The sequence below is a fragment of the Lissotriton vulgaris genome, chromosome 3_2 (genome assembly GCF_964263255.1).
Source record: "Lissotriton vulgaris chromosome 3_2, aLisVul1.2, whole genome shotgun sequence".
Classification (NCBI taxonomy): domain Eukaryota; kingdom Metazoa; phylum Chordata; class Amphibia; order Caudata; family Salamandridae; genus Lissotriton; species Lissotriton vulgaris.
The window spans coordinates 291,403,944-291,425,397 of record NC_141690.1 but is presented as its reverse complement, the minus strand read 5'-3'; the positions used below and the strand labels follow the sequence as shown (position 1 = coordinate 291,425,397).

At 46.4% G+C, this 21,454-nt stretch overlaps 1 protein-coding gene across 2 annotated transcripts in view; it reads right to left on the bottom strand.

Annotated features, from left to right (window-relative positions):
* Nucleotides 1-1,471: 1,471 nt before the first annotated feature.
* The window catches only part of LOC147725724 (uncharacterized), an 84,251-nt gene continuing 64,268 nt past the window's right edge, over nt 1,472-21,454 (bottom strand). For both annotated transcript variants that reach the window (XM_086964416.1, XM_086964417.1), the window contains 2 exons: nt 2,607-5,972; nt 1,472-2,242 (listed from right to left, as the gene is read on the bottom strand). In XM_086964416.1, the coding sequence (XP_086820542.1) occupies nt 3,055-4,368 (1,314 nt within the window). In that variant the 5' untranslated portion in view covers nt 4,369-5,972 and the 3' untranslated portion in view covers nt 1,472-2,242; nt 2,607-3,054. The remainder of the gene's footprint in view (nt 2,243-2,606; nt 5,973-21,454) is intronic.

Sequence of the window (21,454 nt, the reverse complement as noted above, 5' to 3'; positions counted from 1 at the left end):
CCCTGACAGAGAGATAACTATATAGTTTGTTTACTATCTTCTTAATCTTAATTTAATTTAGGTGAGATGAGAGTAGAAAATGGAGATCCATAAATACAAATGAAGATAGAAACCTCTCACTTGCATAAATCGATTGCTTTTAGAAAATCCAATTAGAAATACTTCTGATAGCTTCTTAGAATTTCCAGGAATTGAAGTTATTTACTGATTTAGTCACTGATTTACTCACTGTGAGACAATTGTGAACAGTTGTACATGACCCACAAAAAGCGTAGTATACAGTAGGCATATGGTTCATACAGATTGTGTCTGTTAGTCAATGAAAACAAAATCATAAATATACCTCTAATGCTCTGTGCGCTTGAGTACTTCAGAGCGTCAGTGCTTTGAGCGTTGGTGCTCTCATCAAGGCTACCAAGCCTTGCACAATCAAAATGGAGCTTCCCCAAACCACTCCGAACGCTGCCCCTGGGTTGGATCCCTACGCTAGAGCTAGAGCACATGCATTTGACCTTAGCTCCCCCTCTCCACAGGTCCTCAAACCACACACCTGCAACCTCTCCTAGTAACCAATAATGGTGGTGATACGGGTACGTGCAGAGTTTACGAAGGGTTTGAATGCTTCTACAAGGATATGCTAACCGTCATCTCCACAAAGCAAGTGCTCAGCAGGACAGCAATGCAGCCGCTTGCAGCAGAGGCACACATACATTGTGAGCATGTTAGCCTGCTTCCCTGGCTGTGCACAAGTCCTTCCATCAGATCTGTTTTAAAAGAAATGTAAACAACAATCACCAATATATCTAATTCTCTAGTCTTTCTATGAGCACTAAAACATAGATCTGCTTATATTTAATAAACATTATGGGTACATCTGCGAATGAGTAGAGATTGCTTATAGGTTTGTAGACTTTACCTGGACTACTTTTAAAGGTAGCAGATCATTTTCATACATCACTGAATTACACATTTAAAAGATTTTCAAGACATTTGTTTCTGTTGCCCCAGATCTAACCACTTTGATTTATGTATGTTTAAGTTTTATGGGGGACATGATCTAAACTGAAATTGCAAAGGAGAGAGACACGGATATAAGACCACATGCAGCTCCCAACTGCCTGATCCCAATTTGAAAATTCTTTAGAAAATTATTTTTCCTGTTCGGGCACGGCTGTGATATGTGGACGTTTCTGGAAGAAGATACACCTTTGAATAGAGCTGTTCATTTGTATATTTCATTGTATTTGAGGTTGACTACAAACATTCTGGAAATATTGTATATTTATCCCAAAATGAAAAAAAACACACTCTCTGGCTACTCGGCTCCATAATAAAAGATTAACATTCTTTAAAAGTGCGGTTCAATAATTGAAACACTGTACAGATGCAGTGCTATAATGATTTTATGTAGACCAATAACACCAACAAAGGTACTAATACATTCAGATTCACACATTTAGCACTACAGTCAAAAAGTCAAATTCCATTTTATTATCAAAGTACACTGAATCTGACACGAGAAAAACACGGTTTACAGTCTGACATCCTACAGCAGTGATGATCGAAGTAGGCACTGCACTGCTGCTTACTTTAAAAGAACTAATATTCAAAAAGATGTTAAATAAATGGCACACATTTATTCACAGCCCACTGTGGTAAAAGAAAAGAAGCACAGGTGTCCTGCACCACTCCAAATTTTAGAAACCCTTTCATTTTTAAAGATCTCTTCCATCAAATGTTAAAAACATGATAAAGTTCCTTCAAAATAAAAACATAAATATTTAATTAACACGCAGAAGCGTTTCACCTTAGTACATCAGATTATAGCAGTGCATTGAGAAATTATCTTAAAATATAAATTTTTTAAACATGAATTTAGAAAACTTTTTGCCTACCCCCACCGACCTACCTCAATGCCAATAGTGACCTAAGATGCAAGTCAGTTGTTATGTCACCGTGTGGCTCCTGGGTTGCTATTATACATGGGCAATATTATGAATTAATCAGGGATTTATAGAGCACCGCAAATCACCTGAGTGTCTCAAGGTGCTATTTAGTTAATAAAATCAAACCCAGGAGAAGGTTTTGTACAATGCACATCCTCAAATTATGTATTTTGATGTCCTCTCATATGCAGTGATGAAAATAAAAGATGCAAAGTGGAATAAAGCAATTACCTGGGAATGATCCCAAGTTTTCTGACTCACAATGTGCAAATCAGCTACTAGATGTACATGCCTACCTATATGTAAATGTAAATGTTGTGCTTTTATATAGCGCATGTATCATCCCCCAAAGGGATCTCACGGCGCTGTGCACATACCACTGTAGAACCCTGCCTGGCTTTTCCCTGTGACGTGCCCACTCGTGGGCACCCCCAAGGTGAAGCCAGGCATCCTAGCGCTCTTTGGGCCGTTGTGGAGATTAAGCAAGCTATTGCCTAGAGTTGCAGAGTGGGACCCATGATTAGAATAGGCACCGAGGCGAGGCTATCAGGTCCGGGGAAATTGAGCCCAAGACCCGCCGAGGCAGGAATTGAACCCTGGTCCGGGCCAGACCTCTGCATCAGGGTATGCCGCTCTAACCATTGAGCCACACTTCTCCACCTACCGCTATGTCCACCACAGGCCACTCCCCTCCTTGCCCCGACCTTCACCCAACTGCATCAATGAGACTCTTGGTCACTCAAAAGACCAAACATTTTGGCCTGTGGGAGAATGATTGCAGGCACCCATGCTAAGACCTTACAGCTCGCTGTAGGGGACTAAAGTGGCCATTGAAGCTGCATGCTTCCTCCCCAGTTTGTGTTCTGAGACGTTAGAATATGTACTCTTTGAATTTGAAGGCCTGCCACCTTTAGAACATTTATATGTTTTTTTCCAAAGTGTTGGTTCTTTGATGTAGTATAGATTATTCTTTCGATTGAGAGCCTTGTCACATTCAGAACATTTCTACAATTCCTCTCTAGTGTCAGCTCTCTGATGTTGGGAAAGTGTGCACATGAAATGTATTTGAGAGACTTATAAAATTTGGCAATTCTATATGTTTTTTTCCTTAAGTGTGAACTATCTGATGATGGGTTAGTGAATTCTTTTGTTTGAAAGACTTGTCACATTCGGAACACTTATATGGTCTTTCCCCAGTGTGAGTACGCTGATGTATCAATAGATCACACTTACGTTTAAAAGCTATGTCACATTCAGAACATGTATATGGTTTCTCCCCAGTGTGACGACTCTGGTGATACGATAGTGTACTTCTTTGGGTGAAAGCAATGCCACATTCAGAACATTGATAGGGTTTCTCCCCAGTGTGAGTTCTCTGATGCTGTGATAGTTGTCTTGTTGTCTTGAAAGCCTTTTCACAACCAGAACATCTGAATGGTTTCTCCCCAGTGTGAATTCTTTGATGTATGAATAGTGCATCTTTTTGTGTGAAAGCCTTGTAACATTCAGAACATCTATATGGTTTCTCCCCTGTGTGAATTCTTTGGTGTATGGGTAGTGCACTTTTTTGTGTGAAAGCCTTGTCACACTGAGAACATTTATGTGGTTTCTCCCCAGTATGAGTTCTCCGATGTTTTGATTGATGACTCTTATATTTAAAAACCCTATCACATTCAGGACATTTATATGGTTTCTCTCCGGTATGAATTCTTTGATGTGTGGATAGTGTACCTTTTATTGGGAAAGCCTTATAACATTCAGAACATTTAAATGGTTTTTCCCCAGTGTGAGTTCTTTGATGTGTGGCTAGTGAACCTTTTCGTGTGAAAGCCTTGTCACATTCAGAGCATTTATATGGTTTCTCCCCAGTGTGAATTCTTAGATGTGTTGTTAGATTACCTTTCCGTGCAAAAGACTTGTTGCATTCCGAACACTTATATGGTTTTTCCCTAGTGTGAATTCTTTGATGGATGGATAGTGTATCTTTTCGTGTGAAATTCTTATCACATTCAGAACATTTAAATGGTTTCTCCCCAGTGTGAGTTCTCTGATGCACCAATAGCTCTATTTTTGTCTTGAAAGCCTTATCACACTCAGAACATATATATGGTTTCTCCCCAGTGTGAATTCTGAGATGTGTGGCTAGAGTACCTTTTCGTGCAAAAGACTTATTGCATTCTGAACATTTATATGGCTTCTCTCTAGTGTGAATTCTTTTATGACTGGATAGTGTACTTTTTTGTGTGAAAGACTTGTCACATTCAGAACATTTAAATGGTTTTTCCCCAGTGTGAATTCTTTGATGCATAAGAAGTGTATGGTTTCCTGTGAAAACCATGTCACATTCAGAACATGTATGTGGTTTCTTTCCCATGGTGAAACAATAGATTACTCTTTCCAATGAAAGCCTTCCCACATTCATAATTTTTACATGTTTTTCCTAGTATGTGTTTTTTGATGTGTGGATTGGTTACTCTTAAATTTAAATGCCTTGCTACATTCAGAACATTTATGTGGTCTCTCCTCAGGGTGAGTTCTCTGATGTTGCATTAGTGCACACCTACCTTTGAAAGTCTTTTCACATTCAGAATATGTATACGATTTCTCCTTAGTATGAGTTATCTGATGTTGGAGAAGGTAACCAGTTTGTCTTGAAAGCCTTGTCACATTTAGAGCATTTATATGGTTTCTGCCCAGTGTGAATTCTCCGATGTTTGGATAGTATCATCTTTCTCTTGAAAGCCTTGTCACATTCAGAACATTCATAAGGTTTGTCTGTATAACTTATTTGATGTTACAGAAGCTCATGTGATGACTTGAAAACTTTGGCACGTGCAGACCATGCATATGGTTTCTCCTCAGTATGAGTTCTCTGATGTTTGGATAATGTCATCTTTCTTGTGGGAATCTTGTCACATTCTGAAAAGTGTCTTCTTGGTGATGCACAGCTAGAGAACTCTTTTGAAAGAAAACCTTGCCATGCTTAGAGCCTCTGCGTGATTTCTCACTAATGTGGGTTGTTTGATGCTGCATTAGTGAATTCCTACGATTGTAAGCCTTGTTACATTCAGAATATTAATAGGCTTCCCTCTGGTTTGACTTAAAAGATCTTTCAATACCTCAGATGATGTATTGAAAACGTTGCCACATTCAGAACATCCACATGTTTTTTTCTCTAGTCTGAGTCCTTTGAAATTAAATACACTTCTCCTTTCATTCAGAATATTTGTATAGCTCTCCCATTATTTTATGTTATGTGTTAATGATTATACTTCCCTCCTTCAGTATGGTCATATGGACTCTGCATGAGATTGTGGCTCTCTTGATCTATGTCTCCAAGTTGGGTGCATTGAGTATAAATGTGTTAAGTACTTATTGTTCAGCAATGGCATAAATACCCTGACCAAACCACCATTAGGGCTAGTGGTGGGCACTTCCTTACATTGGATGCAGAATGCCAGTATCCTAACTTTACAGCAATTAGACAAATATATTGTATACAGAGTTTCAGAAATGACATGTGTCTCTTGCTTGAAAAATTCCTGATGTCTGATTAGAGTTAAACATTTATATCGCCTCTTCACAGATTTGCCTTTTTGGAGATTACTTATTGCCCAGTTAGTCAGTCATCTTCACATGGAATACGTTATCACAGTCAGAGTACGTACTATCTATTGTTCATAGCATCCGACTTGTTGAAGTTCCTTCAAGGGGTAAAGGGTGTGAAATGAATCAGACACAGACAGCCTCTTCGGTGTGTAGTCCCAGACTATGCAGAGGAAACAGCTGAGAGCATTAAAATGTCTCCCACGTTAAAAACATCCTCAGTATGTATTCAGTGATGTCTCTCCAGTCTTTATAGAATATATCTCATGTATGTGTTTCCAAGTTGGGATGGATTGGCGGTTGCCTCCGAAAATTATGATGGAACTTTAGCTGTCATGACATTTGCTTTTCTCTACAACGATCTCACAGCGACTCCCATTTTAATATTCATTTCATAATTCTTTTCGTTTACATACTTGACTGAAAAACACAAAAATACTGACATTTTAATACAATGTAAGTGAAATTCATTATTTAAATTAAACAAGGAAAAACTTCAACATAAGTAAAGTTGGCAATCATGGCTAGAATTCACAGAGAAATACTTTGACTAAACTAAATTATTAGACAATTTGAAATTAGAAAGCAAGAAATGAATTGACCGATGACTACATTATACATTTACACAGAAACAGATATACAGGAGATTCAATGGCCCCTTCATCAGAAACCCAGATCCAATGGCCCTCAAAGAAGTGTCTTGAAACATATACATTAGAAAGGCAATAGTGGTGGTAAAACCTTTATTGTGACAATTCATTAAAACTGGTACAATAGGACATTTAAAATGTAAAATTATAAGAATATAATATCATAAAAGGAATAAATACAGAAAGTGTGAAACAGGTTTTTGTGCACAGAGGAGGCGATTCTTAGAGACCCACCATAGGCAGTTTAACCCTCTACTGTGAAGGAGCATTAAGGCGGTTCATGGCCGTGTGCAGGATTTTTGTACATTTTCCAAACGGCAGAGCTGCTGACTCTGGAGCTGGGGATACGGGTTTGAAACTCAGCATTGGCTCACCATCCTGCGATTCTGGGCAAATCACGTAATCTCCCCGTGCCCATGGACAGCGCCTGGATACCCTCAATGGTGATAAGCAGCGCTATATAAATCACACATTTAATTTAATTTCTGTCAGTGCTTAGACAGTAGCCCAGGCCTCCTTGCAAGAGCGGATACCATGGTTTAAAAACATTGGTCTCAGAAAAGTGTGTTGCACTTTTAAAAACACAGGCCAACAGCATAATAAATGAAGCATTGATTCTGGCCAGTAATCACAAAATCTACAGGATTGACAGTTTGGTTGTTTCGCCAAGTTTGTTTGATTTTCTTGAATTGAGAGGATCATAAGTCTGAGGCATACATTTGAACATCGAATTGTTCTATTTAAAGGAACTTTAAGATAAGGCTGGGTGTTTGCATTTTCGTAAGATTTAGTGAGTAGAAGTGCATAGGAAGAATCTCCGATTTTTCCATGTCAGCCTTACGGGAAATGGCCATAACTTGTATTTTCAGAGAAAACCTTGATGGATGTAGAATTTGGGATTGAGTCTAGCATGAACTTTACGTTACTAGCAGCAGGTGCTCAGGATAACCCCCAGGGGTCATTTGCAGGCTTCAAACCTCAAGAGGAGCTTTCTTCCAAGTTCCTGAGTCAGCTGTGACTAGTGAGAGGTAATATTTGATGTGCAATGCCTTGCATTCCAATTCTTTCTTGGTGAGGCTGAACTCCATCCGTAGCAGAGACTGCCTTGTGTATTTTGATAAATTGAATATCCGCCTGTAGGCATTGCACTGTATTTTATCTAGTGCAGTTGACAGTTCTCCTGGGTAAGTTTGATGACCATAGGAAACAGTAGGCAGTAGTTTGGCGCGCACAACTCAAATTATTGGCTCAGCCAACGACTATGCAAATGATTAATTTGCAGACAGAGAATATAACTGCAGCCACTCTTTTTAATAGGCTGGAGATGTACCCTATACTTGTGTTTTAGGAGTGCCAAACTCTCAGGAAATTGCAGTTTAGTGAATTATTAATCTTAATTTCTCCTAATCTACATTGATGATTCGAATTTATTTATTTATTTATTTTATTTAGGAGATTTGTAGAGCGCATGGCTGCCCGGGAGCGTCCCAGCGCTGACAGAATCCACTAAGATCTCCAAGGGAGGGGCCGGGGGGAAAAACAAGGGATCAAGGGAACAGCCATGTCTTCAGGGATTTGCGGAATGTTAAGAGATTAGGTTGGGCCCGAAGGGCCGGAGGAAGAGTATTCCACATCCTGGATGCCTGGAATGAGAATTGTCGACCTCCGAAACGTGATTTTTTGATCTTGGGTATTTTGGTCAGGTGGGCATTGGTAGAGCGTAGGGTTCTGGTTGTCGTGTGGGGAGTTACGAGATTTTTCAGAACCGGGGGGGCTTTTCCGTGCAGGATTTTGTGGGTTAGGCACATGGCCTTGAAATGCACCCTTTGTTCCACCGGGAGCCAATGCAGTTCTTTGAGTGCAGGCTTGGCAGAGCAGCGTTTTTTGGTGCCAGTGAGAATTCTGGCAGCCGCATTTTGCACCACCTGAAGCTTAGAGATGACTTTCTTTGGGGATCCAAGATATAAGGCATTGCCGTAGTCCAATCTGGACAGTATGAGGCCCTGGATGACCAGTTTTCTAGACTGGAATGGTAGGAGTGGAAGAATTTTGCGGATGGAGCGGAGCAAGCCAAAGCAAGTTCCTGCAGTTTTTTTGGCCTGGGTGCTGAGAGTAAGTTTATCATCCAGCCAAATCCCCAAGCTTTTGATGTCAGTTTTGGGGGTTGGTGGTGGGCCCATACTGGGCGGCCATAGTGATTCCGGGCGAAAAAGGGACTGGTTGCCTAGTACCATTAGCTCCGTTTTTTCCCCATTGAGCTTTAAATGGGAGTTGCTCATCCAGCTGACTATATCCTCCAGGCAGGAATACAGATCGATGGAGGGGGGTTCTGACTGGCTCAGGGAAACGACCAGCTGTGTGTCGTCCGCGTAGGTCAGGAGTTTGATGCCGTAGGGGACGACGATTTGTTCCAGAGGTGCCATGTACACGTTGAAGAGTGTCGGGCTCAAAGAGGAGCCCTGGGGCACTCCGCAACGTATCGGGGTTTCCTTGGAGATACAGTCTCCATCTGCCACCTGAAAGGAGCGGTTGTGGAGGAAGGATTTTAGCCACTTAAGGGCTGTCCCGGTGATGGCGAGGTTTCCTAGGCGTTGGGCAAGGATGCTATGGTTGACGGTGTCGAATGCTGCGCTGAGGTCAAGGAGGATCACTGCCACTGATCCTCCTGCATCGATGACTTTCCTGGATTCTTCGACTACCGCCACCATTGCTGTTTCTGTCCCTTGGCCCGGGCGGAAGCCCGTTTGAGAGACTTTTAGCAGCTCATTGGACTCCAGATAATGTGAGAGCTGGGAGTTTATGTGTTTTTCCGCCAGTTTACTGATGCCTGGGAGGAGAGATATAGGTCTGAAGTTGGCCAGATTATCCGGGTCAAGGTTAGGTTTTTTTATGAGTGCCTTCACCACCGCTTTTTTCCAGTTTGTGGGCACTGTTCCAGATTCGAAAGAGGTATTTAGTAGGTTGGTTATAAGAGGCAGGATACTCGGGGCTACCTGTTTGAGATGTCTCATCGGGGCTGGGTCATGGGGCGATCCGCTTTTGAGGGCTTGAAGTATAGAACCAAGAGTTTCCGCATTGATGGGTTGGAATTTGCTTAATTCAACACCATTGCTCTGATGTTGGGAGGTGGGAGGGGGGGAGGGGTCTAAGGGGGAGAGAGGCGGAAGTTGTTTGAGTATAGTTTGAATTTTAGAGTCAAAAAAGTTGGCTAACTCATTACAGTGTTCTGTTGTAGGGTCTCGCGCAGCTGGGGGAGTGGGGGGTTTTAGAAGCTTTTTCAAAGTGAGAAACGTCTCCCTCGACGAGTTTGCTGCTTGGCTAATTTTCTCGCTGTAAAAGGAGATTTGTGCGTTTTTCAGCGCTTTTTTATAATTGAGAATCATCAGTCTGTAGTTGTTTTTACTGATAGGATTGAAGTCTTTTCTCCAGACTCTTTCTGCTCTCTTGCAGGCTTTCTTTAGAAGGCGTATTTCTTGGGTAAACCATGGGGAGGTAGCTTTTGTCCTAGGTTTACGATGAGGTTTTTTTGGGAGGGCTAGGTCTAAAGAGTTGGTAATCCAGGATGAAAATTCCCTGTCTGCGAGGTCGATGGTTGAGCTAAGGGTGGGGACTGTATCCTCGAGGGCTTGTTTCCATCTGGCAACGTCTAGTTTTGCCCAGGGTCTGGATGGTCTGCCGGGGGCTTGAATTTGCGGCGGTTTGGAGTGAATATGCCAACTGAAAGGAATAAGAAAGTGGTCGGACCATGGCACGGGAGTGGGGGGCCTGGTCACAAGATCCTGGAAATTACAGAATATGGGGTCGAGCAAATGCCCCCGATTATGAGTGGGGAGGGAATTCTGTAAGTGCAGTTGGTGAGTAGCCAAGTCTTGGATCAGTTCTGAGGCCGTATTGTCTTTGCTGTCTTCAAAATGGACATTAAAGTCCCCTAGAATGAGGTAGTTGGTCCGAGTGCTAGATCTGGCCAAGGAGCATTCTAGGATGGAGTCAAGGAATTTTCCCATAGCACCAGGGGGGCGGTAGATAAGGAGTCCGGAAAGAGAGGAACAAGGGGAGATCTGCAAGGTGAATTGAACGTTTTCACAGTCTATCAGAGGACTATCAAGGAAACGGCAAGGTATTGAGTCCTTGGAGATGACAGCAATGCCACCACCTCTACCTTTGGGCCGGTCAAGATGTTGGATACTGAATCCTGGGGGAAGTGCTAGGACTATGTCGGCGTCTGAGTTGGGTGCCAGCCATGTTTCTGTAAGAAACAGTATATCAAGACTAAGGTCTTCAATAAGCATATTTATTTCAAGGGCGTGCTTGGGTAGTGATCTGCAATTAATCATTGCCATGTTTATGGTCATCTGAGTAGGGACGTTGGTGATAGAGGGGGTGTATTTAAAAGGGCAATGTGGACAGTGATTGAGGCGGGAGTCTCCCATTAGTATTTGGGAGCATGGGGATGGAACGGGCCTGTTGAGATTGCGAAGAGCATCACCTGAATAGGTAGTTCTTACCTCAGGCCTCTTGTCTGGCTCCTGGCGTGTACTGGCGCGGACGGGCGCAGACGGGCTTGCCCTAGGCGCGCCTTCGGCGCGCAAACGGCGCTCCCGCTGCGCTCGTCCGCTGCGCTTCCTGGCGAGGCACATAATTTATGACTGAGGGGGAGGGCGTCAAGGGGGCGTGGCCAGCTGAGGTGGGCGTGTCCGATGACGCGCCTCGCCCTCGGTAGTGGCGAAGACAGGGGAACGTTGCAGCGTGACAACACGCTGTTCAAGAAGGCAGAGTAAGTTTTTTAAAAAAAGTGGTTTACACAGTATCACAAGTAATAGTTAAAAAGTAACACAGCACACTCCCGGCTTCCGCCTCAGGAGACTCGTGGGATTGTGGGAGTCGCGCTTTGAGCTGCGCGCTCTTTTATCGTCCAAGAAGGGGGCGTGGCCAGCTGAGGTGGGCGTGTCCGATGACGCGCCTCGCCCTCGGTAGTGGCGAAGACAGGGGAACGTTGCAGCGTGACAACACGCTGTTCAAGAAGGCAGAGTAAGTTTTTTTAAAAAAGTGGTTTACACAGTATCACAAGTAATAGTTAAAAAGTAACACAGCACACTCCCGGCTTCCGCCTCAGGAGACTCGTGGGATTGTGGGAGTCGCGCTTTGAGCTGCGCGCTCTTTTATCGTCCAAGAAGGGGGCGTGGCCAGCTGAGGTGGGCGTGTCCGATGACGCGCCTCGCCCTCGGTAGTGGCGAAGACAGGGGAACGTTGCAGCGTGACAACACGCTGTTCAAGAAGGCAGAGTAAGTTTTTTTAAAAAAGTGGTTTACACAGTATCACAAGTAATAGTTAAAAAGTAACACAGCACACTCCCGGCTTCCGCCTCAGGAGACTCGTGGGATTTTGGGAGTCGCGCTTTGAGCTGCGCGCTCTTTTATCGTCCAAGAAGGGGGCGTGGCCAGCTGAGGTGGGCGTGTCCGATGACGCGCCTCGCCCTCGGTAGTGGCGAAGACAGGGGAACGTTGCAGCGTGACAACACGCTGTTCAAGAAGGCAGAGTAAGTTTTTTTAAAAAAGTGGTTTACACAGTATCACAAGTAATAGTTAAAAAGTAACACAGCACACTCCCGGCTTCCGCCTCAGGAGACTCGCGGGATTGTGGGAGTCGCGCTTTGAGCTGCGCGCTCTTTTATCGTCCAAGAAGGGGGCGTGGCCAGCTGAGGTGGGCGTGTCCGATGACGCGCCTCGCCCTCGGTAGTGGCGAAGACAGGGGAACGTTGCAGCGTGACAACACGCTGTTCAAGAAGGCAGAGTAAGTTTTTTTTAAAAAGTGGTTTACACAGTATCACAAGTAATAGTTAAAAAGTAACACAGCACACTCCCGGCTTCCGCCTCAGGAGACTCGTGGGATTGTGGGAGTCGCGCTTTGAGCTGCGCGCTCTTTTATCGTCCAAGAAGGGGGCGTGGCCAGCTGAGGTGGGCGTGTCCGATGACGCGCCTCGCCCTCGGTAGTGGCGAAGACAGGGGAACGTTGCAGCGTGACAACACGCTGTTCAAGAAGGCAGAGTAAGTTTTTTTAAAAAAGTGGTTTACACAGTATCACAAGTAATAGTTAAAAAGTAACACAGCACACTCCCGGCTTCCGCCTCAGGAGACTCGTGGGATTGTGGGAGTCGCGCTTTGAGCTGCGCGCTCTTTTATCGTCCAAGAAGGGGGCGTGGCCAGCTGAGGTGGGCGTGTCCGATGACGCGCCTCGCCCTCGGTAGTGGCGAAGACAGGGGAACGTTGCAGCGTGACAACACGCTGTTCAAGAAGGCAGAGTAAGTTTTTTTAAACAGTGGTTTACACAGTATCACAAGTAATAGTTAAAAAGTAACACAGCACACTCCCGGCTTCCGCCTCAGGAGACTCGTGGGAATTGTGCTTGCAATTGCCAAATACTATCACCTTGGTTTTCCCAGCATCAGCTGTAAGCTTTTTATTAATATTATATAAATTTAGCTGATCCAATGCTCTCTGCCTCTCGTTTCTCGTACAGTCTAGAATGATAAAATCATCTGCATTCCGAAGTACGGGCAGTCTAAAAGACCCAGTCCTTGGTGGTATTATTTTAGCTTTTGATATGCTTGCCCCTAGCTGCTGTATATAGATTGAACAGAATCAGTGCCAACAGGCACCCCTGTTTCTGGCCTCGATTTGTCAGAATTTCTGATGTGAACCTGTTTCCATTGTTAAGCTTGATAGACCCAGGTGTTTGAACAAGAGATATGAGTGCATTCAATAAGGGAAAAGAGAAGCCTCATGGTGTTAATTTTGACCATAGGATGTTCCTCTCCACACTGTAGATTGCAGCAGAATAGTCTGTAAAACGGTGAAAAGCAGAGGGCTAAAAGATGTTGTCATTTGATAAACCAATAAAAAAAGAGTGACCATATTGTCTATTGTGAAGGAATTTGACCTAAAGCTGGTAATTGGGAATGAAAAAATTTCCAGCTTACACGTCAAGAATTTTCAATTGTATTAAGGACATGGAGGCGAGGTCTACGCTTGTCATTTCTTTACTACAATTGTCAGCAGCCAATCACTTTAAAATAAAACAAAATTACATTACACATGTTTCCCTGTATCTCCCATATCACATGCTCCACCAATATGCGAGACACCCATATAAGTATGGATGCCACCATTGTGTGTCCTTTTTCTTTGTAGGGTAAGTCCATAAATACAGAATATTGTAGCGGGAAACAGGGTAATAGTCACCAAAGTTCCAATCTGTCCAAACGTGGACTCAACAGATTTCAGGCAATCCAACAGGGATGCCCAACACCCAACTAGGGCCCACAATAGAACTCCACACTGGGGCCTCCAAGAACGAGGCAAGGAAACGAGCCATACACAACTCCTCTCAGGGGAATGTAATCAATCAGGCCACGATTAACATCTCAATAGTTCTTCTGGTCATTTCCTGAGATAGAATGTAACCAACGTCTGTCATTAGAAGTCAGTACCATAGAATACTGCACACATTTATCGGGTTCGGGAGAAAACAGCACAATTTTACATTAACACGATGTTATGACAGTTTTCAAATTGTACAAATGATTCGAAGAAAAAGCATCTAATTGGTAGGATAATCCTTGCCTCTGTGTCCTTAATAGAATTGAAACTCCTTGACACGTAATATAGAAATGTTTTTATTCTATGTCAGGACCGGAGGCTCCGATTATGCTAGTCCAAAGCTGCGTTACCACCACAGACGCCACATTAAAAAGCTTATAATAAAAATTATGAAATATAGATTCTGCAGCTCTCATAATTTCCTCTATGCGAGAACCTAAAGCATATGACTTGGATGCCATGGCTCTACTGGCAGAATGAGCACCAATTACACATAGGTCAATACCGGCTTCTGCCAGCAACCATCTCATCCACCTGGCTTTTGCAGCAGAAGACACAGGTCTGAGAGGTTTTTGTAATGCAATGAGTAGTTGACCACCAGCATCCTGTATCACATCACAAGTATCAATCTCATAATCTTTTAAACATTGAACAACACATAACTGAGTATTATCTGGAAAACTCGGGTAGGTTACCAACCTGAAATTAGATTTGGTCCGATGTGTGATAGTGAATGTTACACCTTCTGGAGAAAGAACTCTACCTGCCAAATTCAGAGCACACACATCTGATACCCTCTTATATGAAATCAGACATAAACACACCATCATGAGCTTGAATGAAAGCTGTTTGCGCAACAAATACCTGTTTGCCGGCCTTTGCTCCAAGAATCTGAGGTCAACATTCACATCGCAAATGGTCCATTACCTGGGTCTCGGAGGGTTGATCATACGAATACCCCTCATTAACTTGCAGACTAAAGGATGCTCATGCAATGGTTTATCTTCTATTGGAAGATGCCCTGCAGAGATCGCAGACCGGAAATTGTTCACCGTTCTGTATGCTAAACCACAAGAAGCCATATCTAAAAGACAATGTATCACCATACAACATCCTGCCCCAATGGGATGAACACCCCGTGCATTGCACCAAGCACACCATTTCCTCCAATTTGAGGAATATCGTTTGTGGGGGCTAGTTGCCCCGGCCTGTCTGATGAAAACTGCAAATCGTTGCAAAATGCCTGGGGTATATCATCGCTCCCTGAAAGCATCCAAGCCATCAATTTTAAATGACCTGACAGTACCAATGAATGAGGAAGTCCCTCCGGGTCCAAGAGAAGATCCGGCTGAACTGGGAGTTGAACTGGATGAGCAGTCGCTACTGTAAGAGATAAGGGGAACCAAGGTTGAGCCCTCCAATATGGAGTCAAAAGAATGATCTTCGATCTCTGACACCTAATTGCGACAGGACTCTGGGTATCATAAGGAGCGGGGGAAAGGTATAACCCCGGAACTGGGACCAGTCCTAGAGAAACAAATCCCCAGCTTGAGCTTCCGGACCTAGTCAACAACTGAAAAAGTTTGCAAGTTGTCGCTTGAGTCGTGATGTAAATAGGTCCCCTCTGGACCGACCACACAAACTGTACAGTTGCTGGAACACCAAAGGATTCAGTCTCCAGTCGCTGAAATCCTATACATAACAGGTGTTTCACTAGGCTATTGTGTTTTTCTTGCCCGGGAGATATTCCACTGTGAGGGAGATGAGGTGATTGAGGCAGAAGTGCCAGAAACCCTTGCGACTTTCTGCTAGTAGACAGGACTTCATCCCCCCGAACTTGTTGACGTAACGAATCGCTAAGATGTTGTCCATCTTCAGCAATATACAACAATCCTTCTTTACAGGAGAGAGACATCTGATGGCGAAAGAGCCCTACAGGAGCTGCAGGTAATTCATATAAAGACTCAGCTCTGCTTCTGACCACCGACCTCCTGTTGACACTGTACCGCACTTCGCCCCCCAGGCCTCACGGCTGGCATCTGATTCTATCACTACTTCCGGGAGGTGCCGAAAATGGCTCTGTCATTCCAGGACTCCAGGTGTTCCAACCACCATGTTATCTCCGTCCTGGCTTTGCCTGAAAGGGAACTTGTTCCATGTAAGAGAGGCCCTTCCCCAAATGTTGAATTTTTAATCTCTGATGGGATCTGTAATGGAGGGGGCCAGGAAAATGGCCTGGATCGAGGAAGCCAGAAAGCCCACAATTCTGGTGAGGGACCTCAATGATACAGTCTGTTTGCACAATGCTGACGTCAAATCCCTCTTGGAATTGCAAATCTTTTGGGGTGGAAGGATCAATACTGTTTGGACGAATCTACCTGGAATTCCAGAAAGTCTATCTGCTGCGCAGGGGACAAGACAGACTTCTGCAAGTTGATTATAAATCCCACACTCTGAAGAAGTTGAATGGTCCATGACAGGTGGGCCTCGAGCGTCTGAGGATCCTAAGCCATCAAAGGAAGAACATCTAGATACAGAATTAGACGTGCCTCCCGAGCTCTCAGCGACTGCGACTTCACCACTGGTCTCAGTAGTTTGGTGAAGCATCAAGGGGCTGATGAGAGGAAAGGGACTTGAATTCCAGGCGTTGACCTCACCACAAGAATTGAAGAAATTATCTGTTAAGTGGGAAAATGCAATTGGGAAAAATAGGCATGTTTCAGGTCCAGGTGGACCATCCATCCCCCTTCTTGTAGAATATCCCTTATCAAATGAATGCCCTACATTTTAAAATGTCTGTACAGAATCCACACGTTGAAATGTTTTATATTTAGTACTCGACAAAGACCACGTCTCTTCTTTTTGACCAGAAAAATAGGGCTTATGAACCCTTGTGGTGCGGTACTGCAAGACATATAGCTCCAGTGTCCAGTAGTTTTTGATCTTCTGAGTCTATAAAAGACTGTTCTGTTTGGGAAAAATACATTTGTTTGGGGGACCAGACTGAGCTGGAGATCCATAAAATTCCAGTTTGAAACCATGCATGGTCTCTAGTACCATGTGTCATTGGCGATCCGTTTCCAGTTGTCTGGGAACAAACATACTCATCCCCCCAATATCACCTCAGAAAATGAAATGGAATCATTCTTACCAGAATATCCTGTGTCATGGATTGCGACTTGTTGTCCCCGTCGGAAGCAGCAGTGAAAGTGAGAACGACCACCTCTGGGCCTTGCGGGGTAGAAGGTGGGGTCCATTTGGTCTCCATATCAAACACCTCTGCTGCGGGTGTAGTATCCTTGTTGAGAGCCTTGGTAGGATCCTCGGCCTGACGCACGCTCTTATAGCGACCAGCCATGACAAAGAAGGCCCCTCCGAAACACTCTTTTGGGTGACATCCGCGCCTTGTCCATTGTTGCGTAGGTGGGTGCAAAATCTGGAAAGTTCCTTAACGAACGGACACCAGAACAATAGACCATCGGCCTTTGGGCTGGCGTTGGAGGTGGCTAAATTATTACGTTATTGTCCATCCTCATGAGCAAAGATCTCTGGCGCTCCGTGGATATAGCACAGATAGTGTTGCCTAATAGGCAAATGGCTATCGGTGCCCAGCCTACCAGATCATCTGTATCACTGAAGAGTTGGACTCTTTAGCGTAGTATGCCAATTCAAGAATCTTCGGCAAAGGTCCAGTCATGTCCAGGAGCTTGTCTTAACAATTACGTCATGATCGGCCATCGCCCTTCTTAGGGTCCTTCACTTATTTGTTTAGAAATGTGACCGTGGTAGGGTTTATTTCTGGCGCATTCCCACCCTTACCTGCTGGGTATGGGCATGGGCATTCAGTGCAAAAGCAGGTCGGACCACCTTATCAAAACTCTGACGAAGGTGGGATTGGACATGCTCCACAACTTCTGGAGGAGGGGCCCAATTTGAAGCCCTGGGGTGAATTATTTCTGTGGACTTAAACTGAAGTACTTGGGGGATCTTGGCCTGCGCTCGAGCTGCGTGACTGAGAGGCCTCTCCCCCGGGGGGAGTGCTATAATCATGTTTGGTCTCTCTCCCGCCTCAGCTTCTCAAAAGCACCTGAAAGTACGTCTGACTGGGTCTTAGCCTTCGCTTTGCCCTTTTATGAAGGGGTCGCTTCATTACTGGCTGAAGTGATCAAGGATTGCCAGCCTTGCTGGCGTGCATAATCACACAAGTGCCCAGTAAATGGGCCCAGTGCCCATAAAAGGGCCTTATTAACGGATTGTTATACACTACAATCTAGTGCGTCCACTAAATCCAGTTCCAACTGGTCACCAGCATCATCAGGGTAGGATTCTACATCAGCCTTCTAAGGCTCCCACTGTACCATTCCCTTGTTAAGGTATTGTATTTTCGAGGAAACAAGAGAGTAAAGGGGAGGTGTAACCCCTGCCAGGCAAGAGAATCTGCTTCAGATCAGGTGTGGAGGGACCTGCCTTGAAAAATCCATTGTAGGACAAGCCTGTTTATATTTGTACAACAAAATAAACAAAAAAACATTTCTCAAAAAAATCTTCCGTTGGATCCCCACCGAAACAAGAAAGACGGTCACCCACGCACTGGTCACTAGCCGACTGGACTATGGAAACACCCTCTACGCCGGAACCACAGCCAAATTGCAGAAAAAACTCCAACGCATCCAAAACGCATCTGCCAGACTCCTATTGGACATCCCTCGCCAAGCTCACATTACCGGCCAACTGAAAGACCTCCACTGGCTTCCCGTCAACAAGAGAATAACGTTCCGTCTCCTCACCCACGCTCACAAGGCCCTCTACAAACTAGGACCCGAATGCCTCAACACACGACTGTCCTTCTACACACCCACCCGCCAACTAAGATCCTCCAACCAAGCGCTTGCCGCAGTACCCCGCATCCACAGATCCACCATGGGAGGAAGATCTTTTTCCTACCTGGTGGCCAAGACCTGGAACTCCCTCCCCACTCACCTCCGCCTCACACAGAACCACATTTCCTTCAGAAAGGAACTTAAAACCTGGCTATTCGATAAATAATTCACCCCCTCCCACAAGCGCCTTGAGACCCTATGGGTGAGTAGTGCGCTATACAAATTTCTGAACTTGAACTTGAACAACCCTGTGCAGTTTCACAAAATCCGACCGCTGTTAAAATAAACAAGATGGGGCGTGGCCAAGATGGCGACGGAGTAGGACGTGCTTCTAGTCCCCCACCGGCGCCGGACCCTACAAAGCTTTGTACAGCGTTGGCCCCGGGCGTCCCCCTGGGGCTTTTGGCCGCTCTGGAGCCTTCTTGCTGAGGTGACCGGCAGAGGAGCGAGTACCAGCGATCCCTGAGCTCGTATTCGTGGGACCAGAGCCGGCGGCGGTGCCCGAGGCCTGAGCGGTGCTGCGAGCTGCGGTGCAGGGAGTCAGTGTGGAGACTCTTGGAGGTGTTTGGCGGACAGTAGCTGGCGGGAGCACCGGGACATTGTAGTAAGGTGCTGCAGGGGACTAGTGGCGGTGAGGAAGAGCCCGATTGACGCCGTGGCCCGGGACCCGGGGAGGAGGCGGAGCCTATCATCCGCGAGCACCTGGGGCTGCGGTGCGGCCAGCGGATCAATCGAGGCCGTGGTTTGAGGCCTAGTCCGGGAGGCGGTCTGCGCTGCTTCCGAGGCCCGTGCCTCTGCCCAGTGATCCGGCCCAGGGATTGACGCTGGAGCGGCCCCTGAGGGGAGTGCGGTCGGCCCCCACAGGAGCGAGCAGAGGCGGACACGAAGCAGTGATTACCGCGGCCTCCTGCTTGGGTCCACGTGTGTCTGGTCGATCTGGGCCGGTTACTGGTGGCCGGGGCAGTGGCGCAGGACAATATGAGCGCTTGGGCCCTCAGAGATAGGAGACGCTACAGTGAGGAGCCGGCGCAAGCAGCAGGTGCACAAGGACTGTGGGCACAGGCTTTGAGGGTGCCGTGGGGGCGGACATTTGGCACAAGTTTGGTCTCCCCCCCCCCTCCAATTCAGGGACTGAGTTTTTTGCTGGAGCACGGGGGAGAGCGGGTCCGTTCTAAAGAGAGGTTCTGAGAGGGCATCCCTGGAGCAAGACTTGGCTGATCGGAGTGCCCCGCTGGTGGTGTGGCCCACGGGGGAGATTGGTCGCCCTGGACTTTCGACTCTCTTGCGGCTACGTGCTGGTGGTGCAATAACGCCCTTGGCATTGGAGTGGGGGCTGGAGCTGCGGCGGCTTCCTCCGCTGGACCTGGGCTGCCTGAAGCACTGAGATACTTGGGGACAACAGCTCAAGCTGGAGCTCTGGGCACACGAGGGAACGAGGTGGTGGCATCGACAAGATTCTGCCCTAGTGTGGGAGAGCGCCGCTCATGGTGTCTCCCAGGAAATCAAAGGGGGCCGCAATGTCTATCGTTTTGCGCAAGGGGAAGAACGGTAAGGACGGCCAACCGAAGAACACCCAGCAACCGGTGTCCCCTGGCCCGAGCTCCTCTCCCAAAAGGTCTGACGATGAGGCTCCGGTTACCAAAGCTTTCATGACTGACCTCTTTAAATCCATCAAGGAGGATATCTCGGACCTCCGAGCGCAATTGACGTCTGACCTCCGGGAGGTGCGGCGAGACGTAGATGGCATTGGGGAAAGAGTGGCCACGCTGGAGGATCACGATCTCAGCATGGCGAATGACGTCCACCAATTGCAGCAGGACGTGCTGAGGCTCACTGAGCAGAACTTAGACTTGTAATCCCACGCGGAGGACTTAGAGAACCGCTCTCGAAGGAATAACATTCGTATATGAGTGGTGCCGTGGGATGGCGAAGCGGGTGATCTACGGGGCTATGTGCAAGAGCTATTCCTTCAGATCCTGGGCGAGGACGACGTACATGAGATTCAGATAGACCGTGTCCATACAGTTGGTCTGCCTCGGAGGGGAGGAGGGCCGCACCCTGATATCCTCGTATGCGTCCATGATTTTCAGCTAAAGGAGAGAATCCTCAGGAAAGCGCGAGACATTCCAAATCTGCAATTCCGGGAACATCGCCCGCAGCTCTATCAGGACCTGGCGACAACGACTCTTCAGAAAAGGCGAGAGTTTAGGCCAGTAACGGCGTTTCTACGGAATCACAACATTCCTCACTCCTGGGGCCATCAATTCCGCATAGTTTTCCGGTGGCAGAATAAGCTGGCGCAGATCCGCTCCCTACAGGTGGCAAAGGAGCTATTAGGCATCGAGGATGAGGCCCCGGCCTTAAGAGCGAGCAGCCCCTCGACGAGGAGACGGCATCGATCCTCCTCTTGGCACAGAGTGGGATCGACATCAGATCGCGGGCGGCCTGATCGAGCAACCAGCCTACAGGAGAGGGGAGATGCGGTAGCCTCCGTTGCTTCAGCGACGTTGACGACTTCACAGCAGAGCTCCGGAGCGGCCTGAATTGTGGGCTGCTGGTCTGTGGGCGCCGGAGAGGCTTGTGCGCTCAGGTTCCGTGGGTATGGTGGTACTTTGTAAGAAGACACTCCGGTCCGAGGCCTTGGGAGTCCCACACGGAATCTCCCGTCCCCTTCCCGGTGACTATTCTGTGCGCTGCGCTGATCTGGGACGATCCGTTGAGACTGCTAAGTATATTTGTTTGTTTTTGAGTTGGGGTTTGGCTTGGGGGGGGCACTGGGGGTGTTGTGGGGGGCTTGGTGGGAAGGGGTTGGGTGGGCTGGGTGGTGGTGGCGCCTGGTATGAATGTATGGTATGCTTTTCTCACACTGATTATGTGTTCCTGGAGCTTTTAACTGTCCGGCCTCTGGGGGGGATTGTTGACTGGGTGGAATCTGTTACTGATCTTGAGTTTTCAGATGCTGACAGGGGTCCAGAGTTCAGTGGGGACCCGGTGGG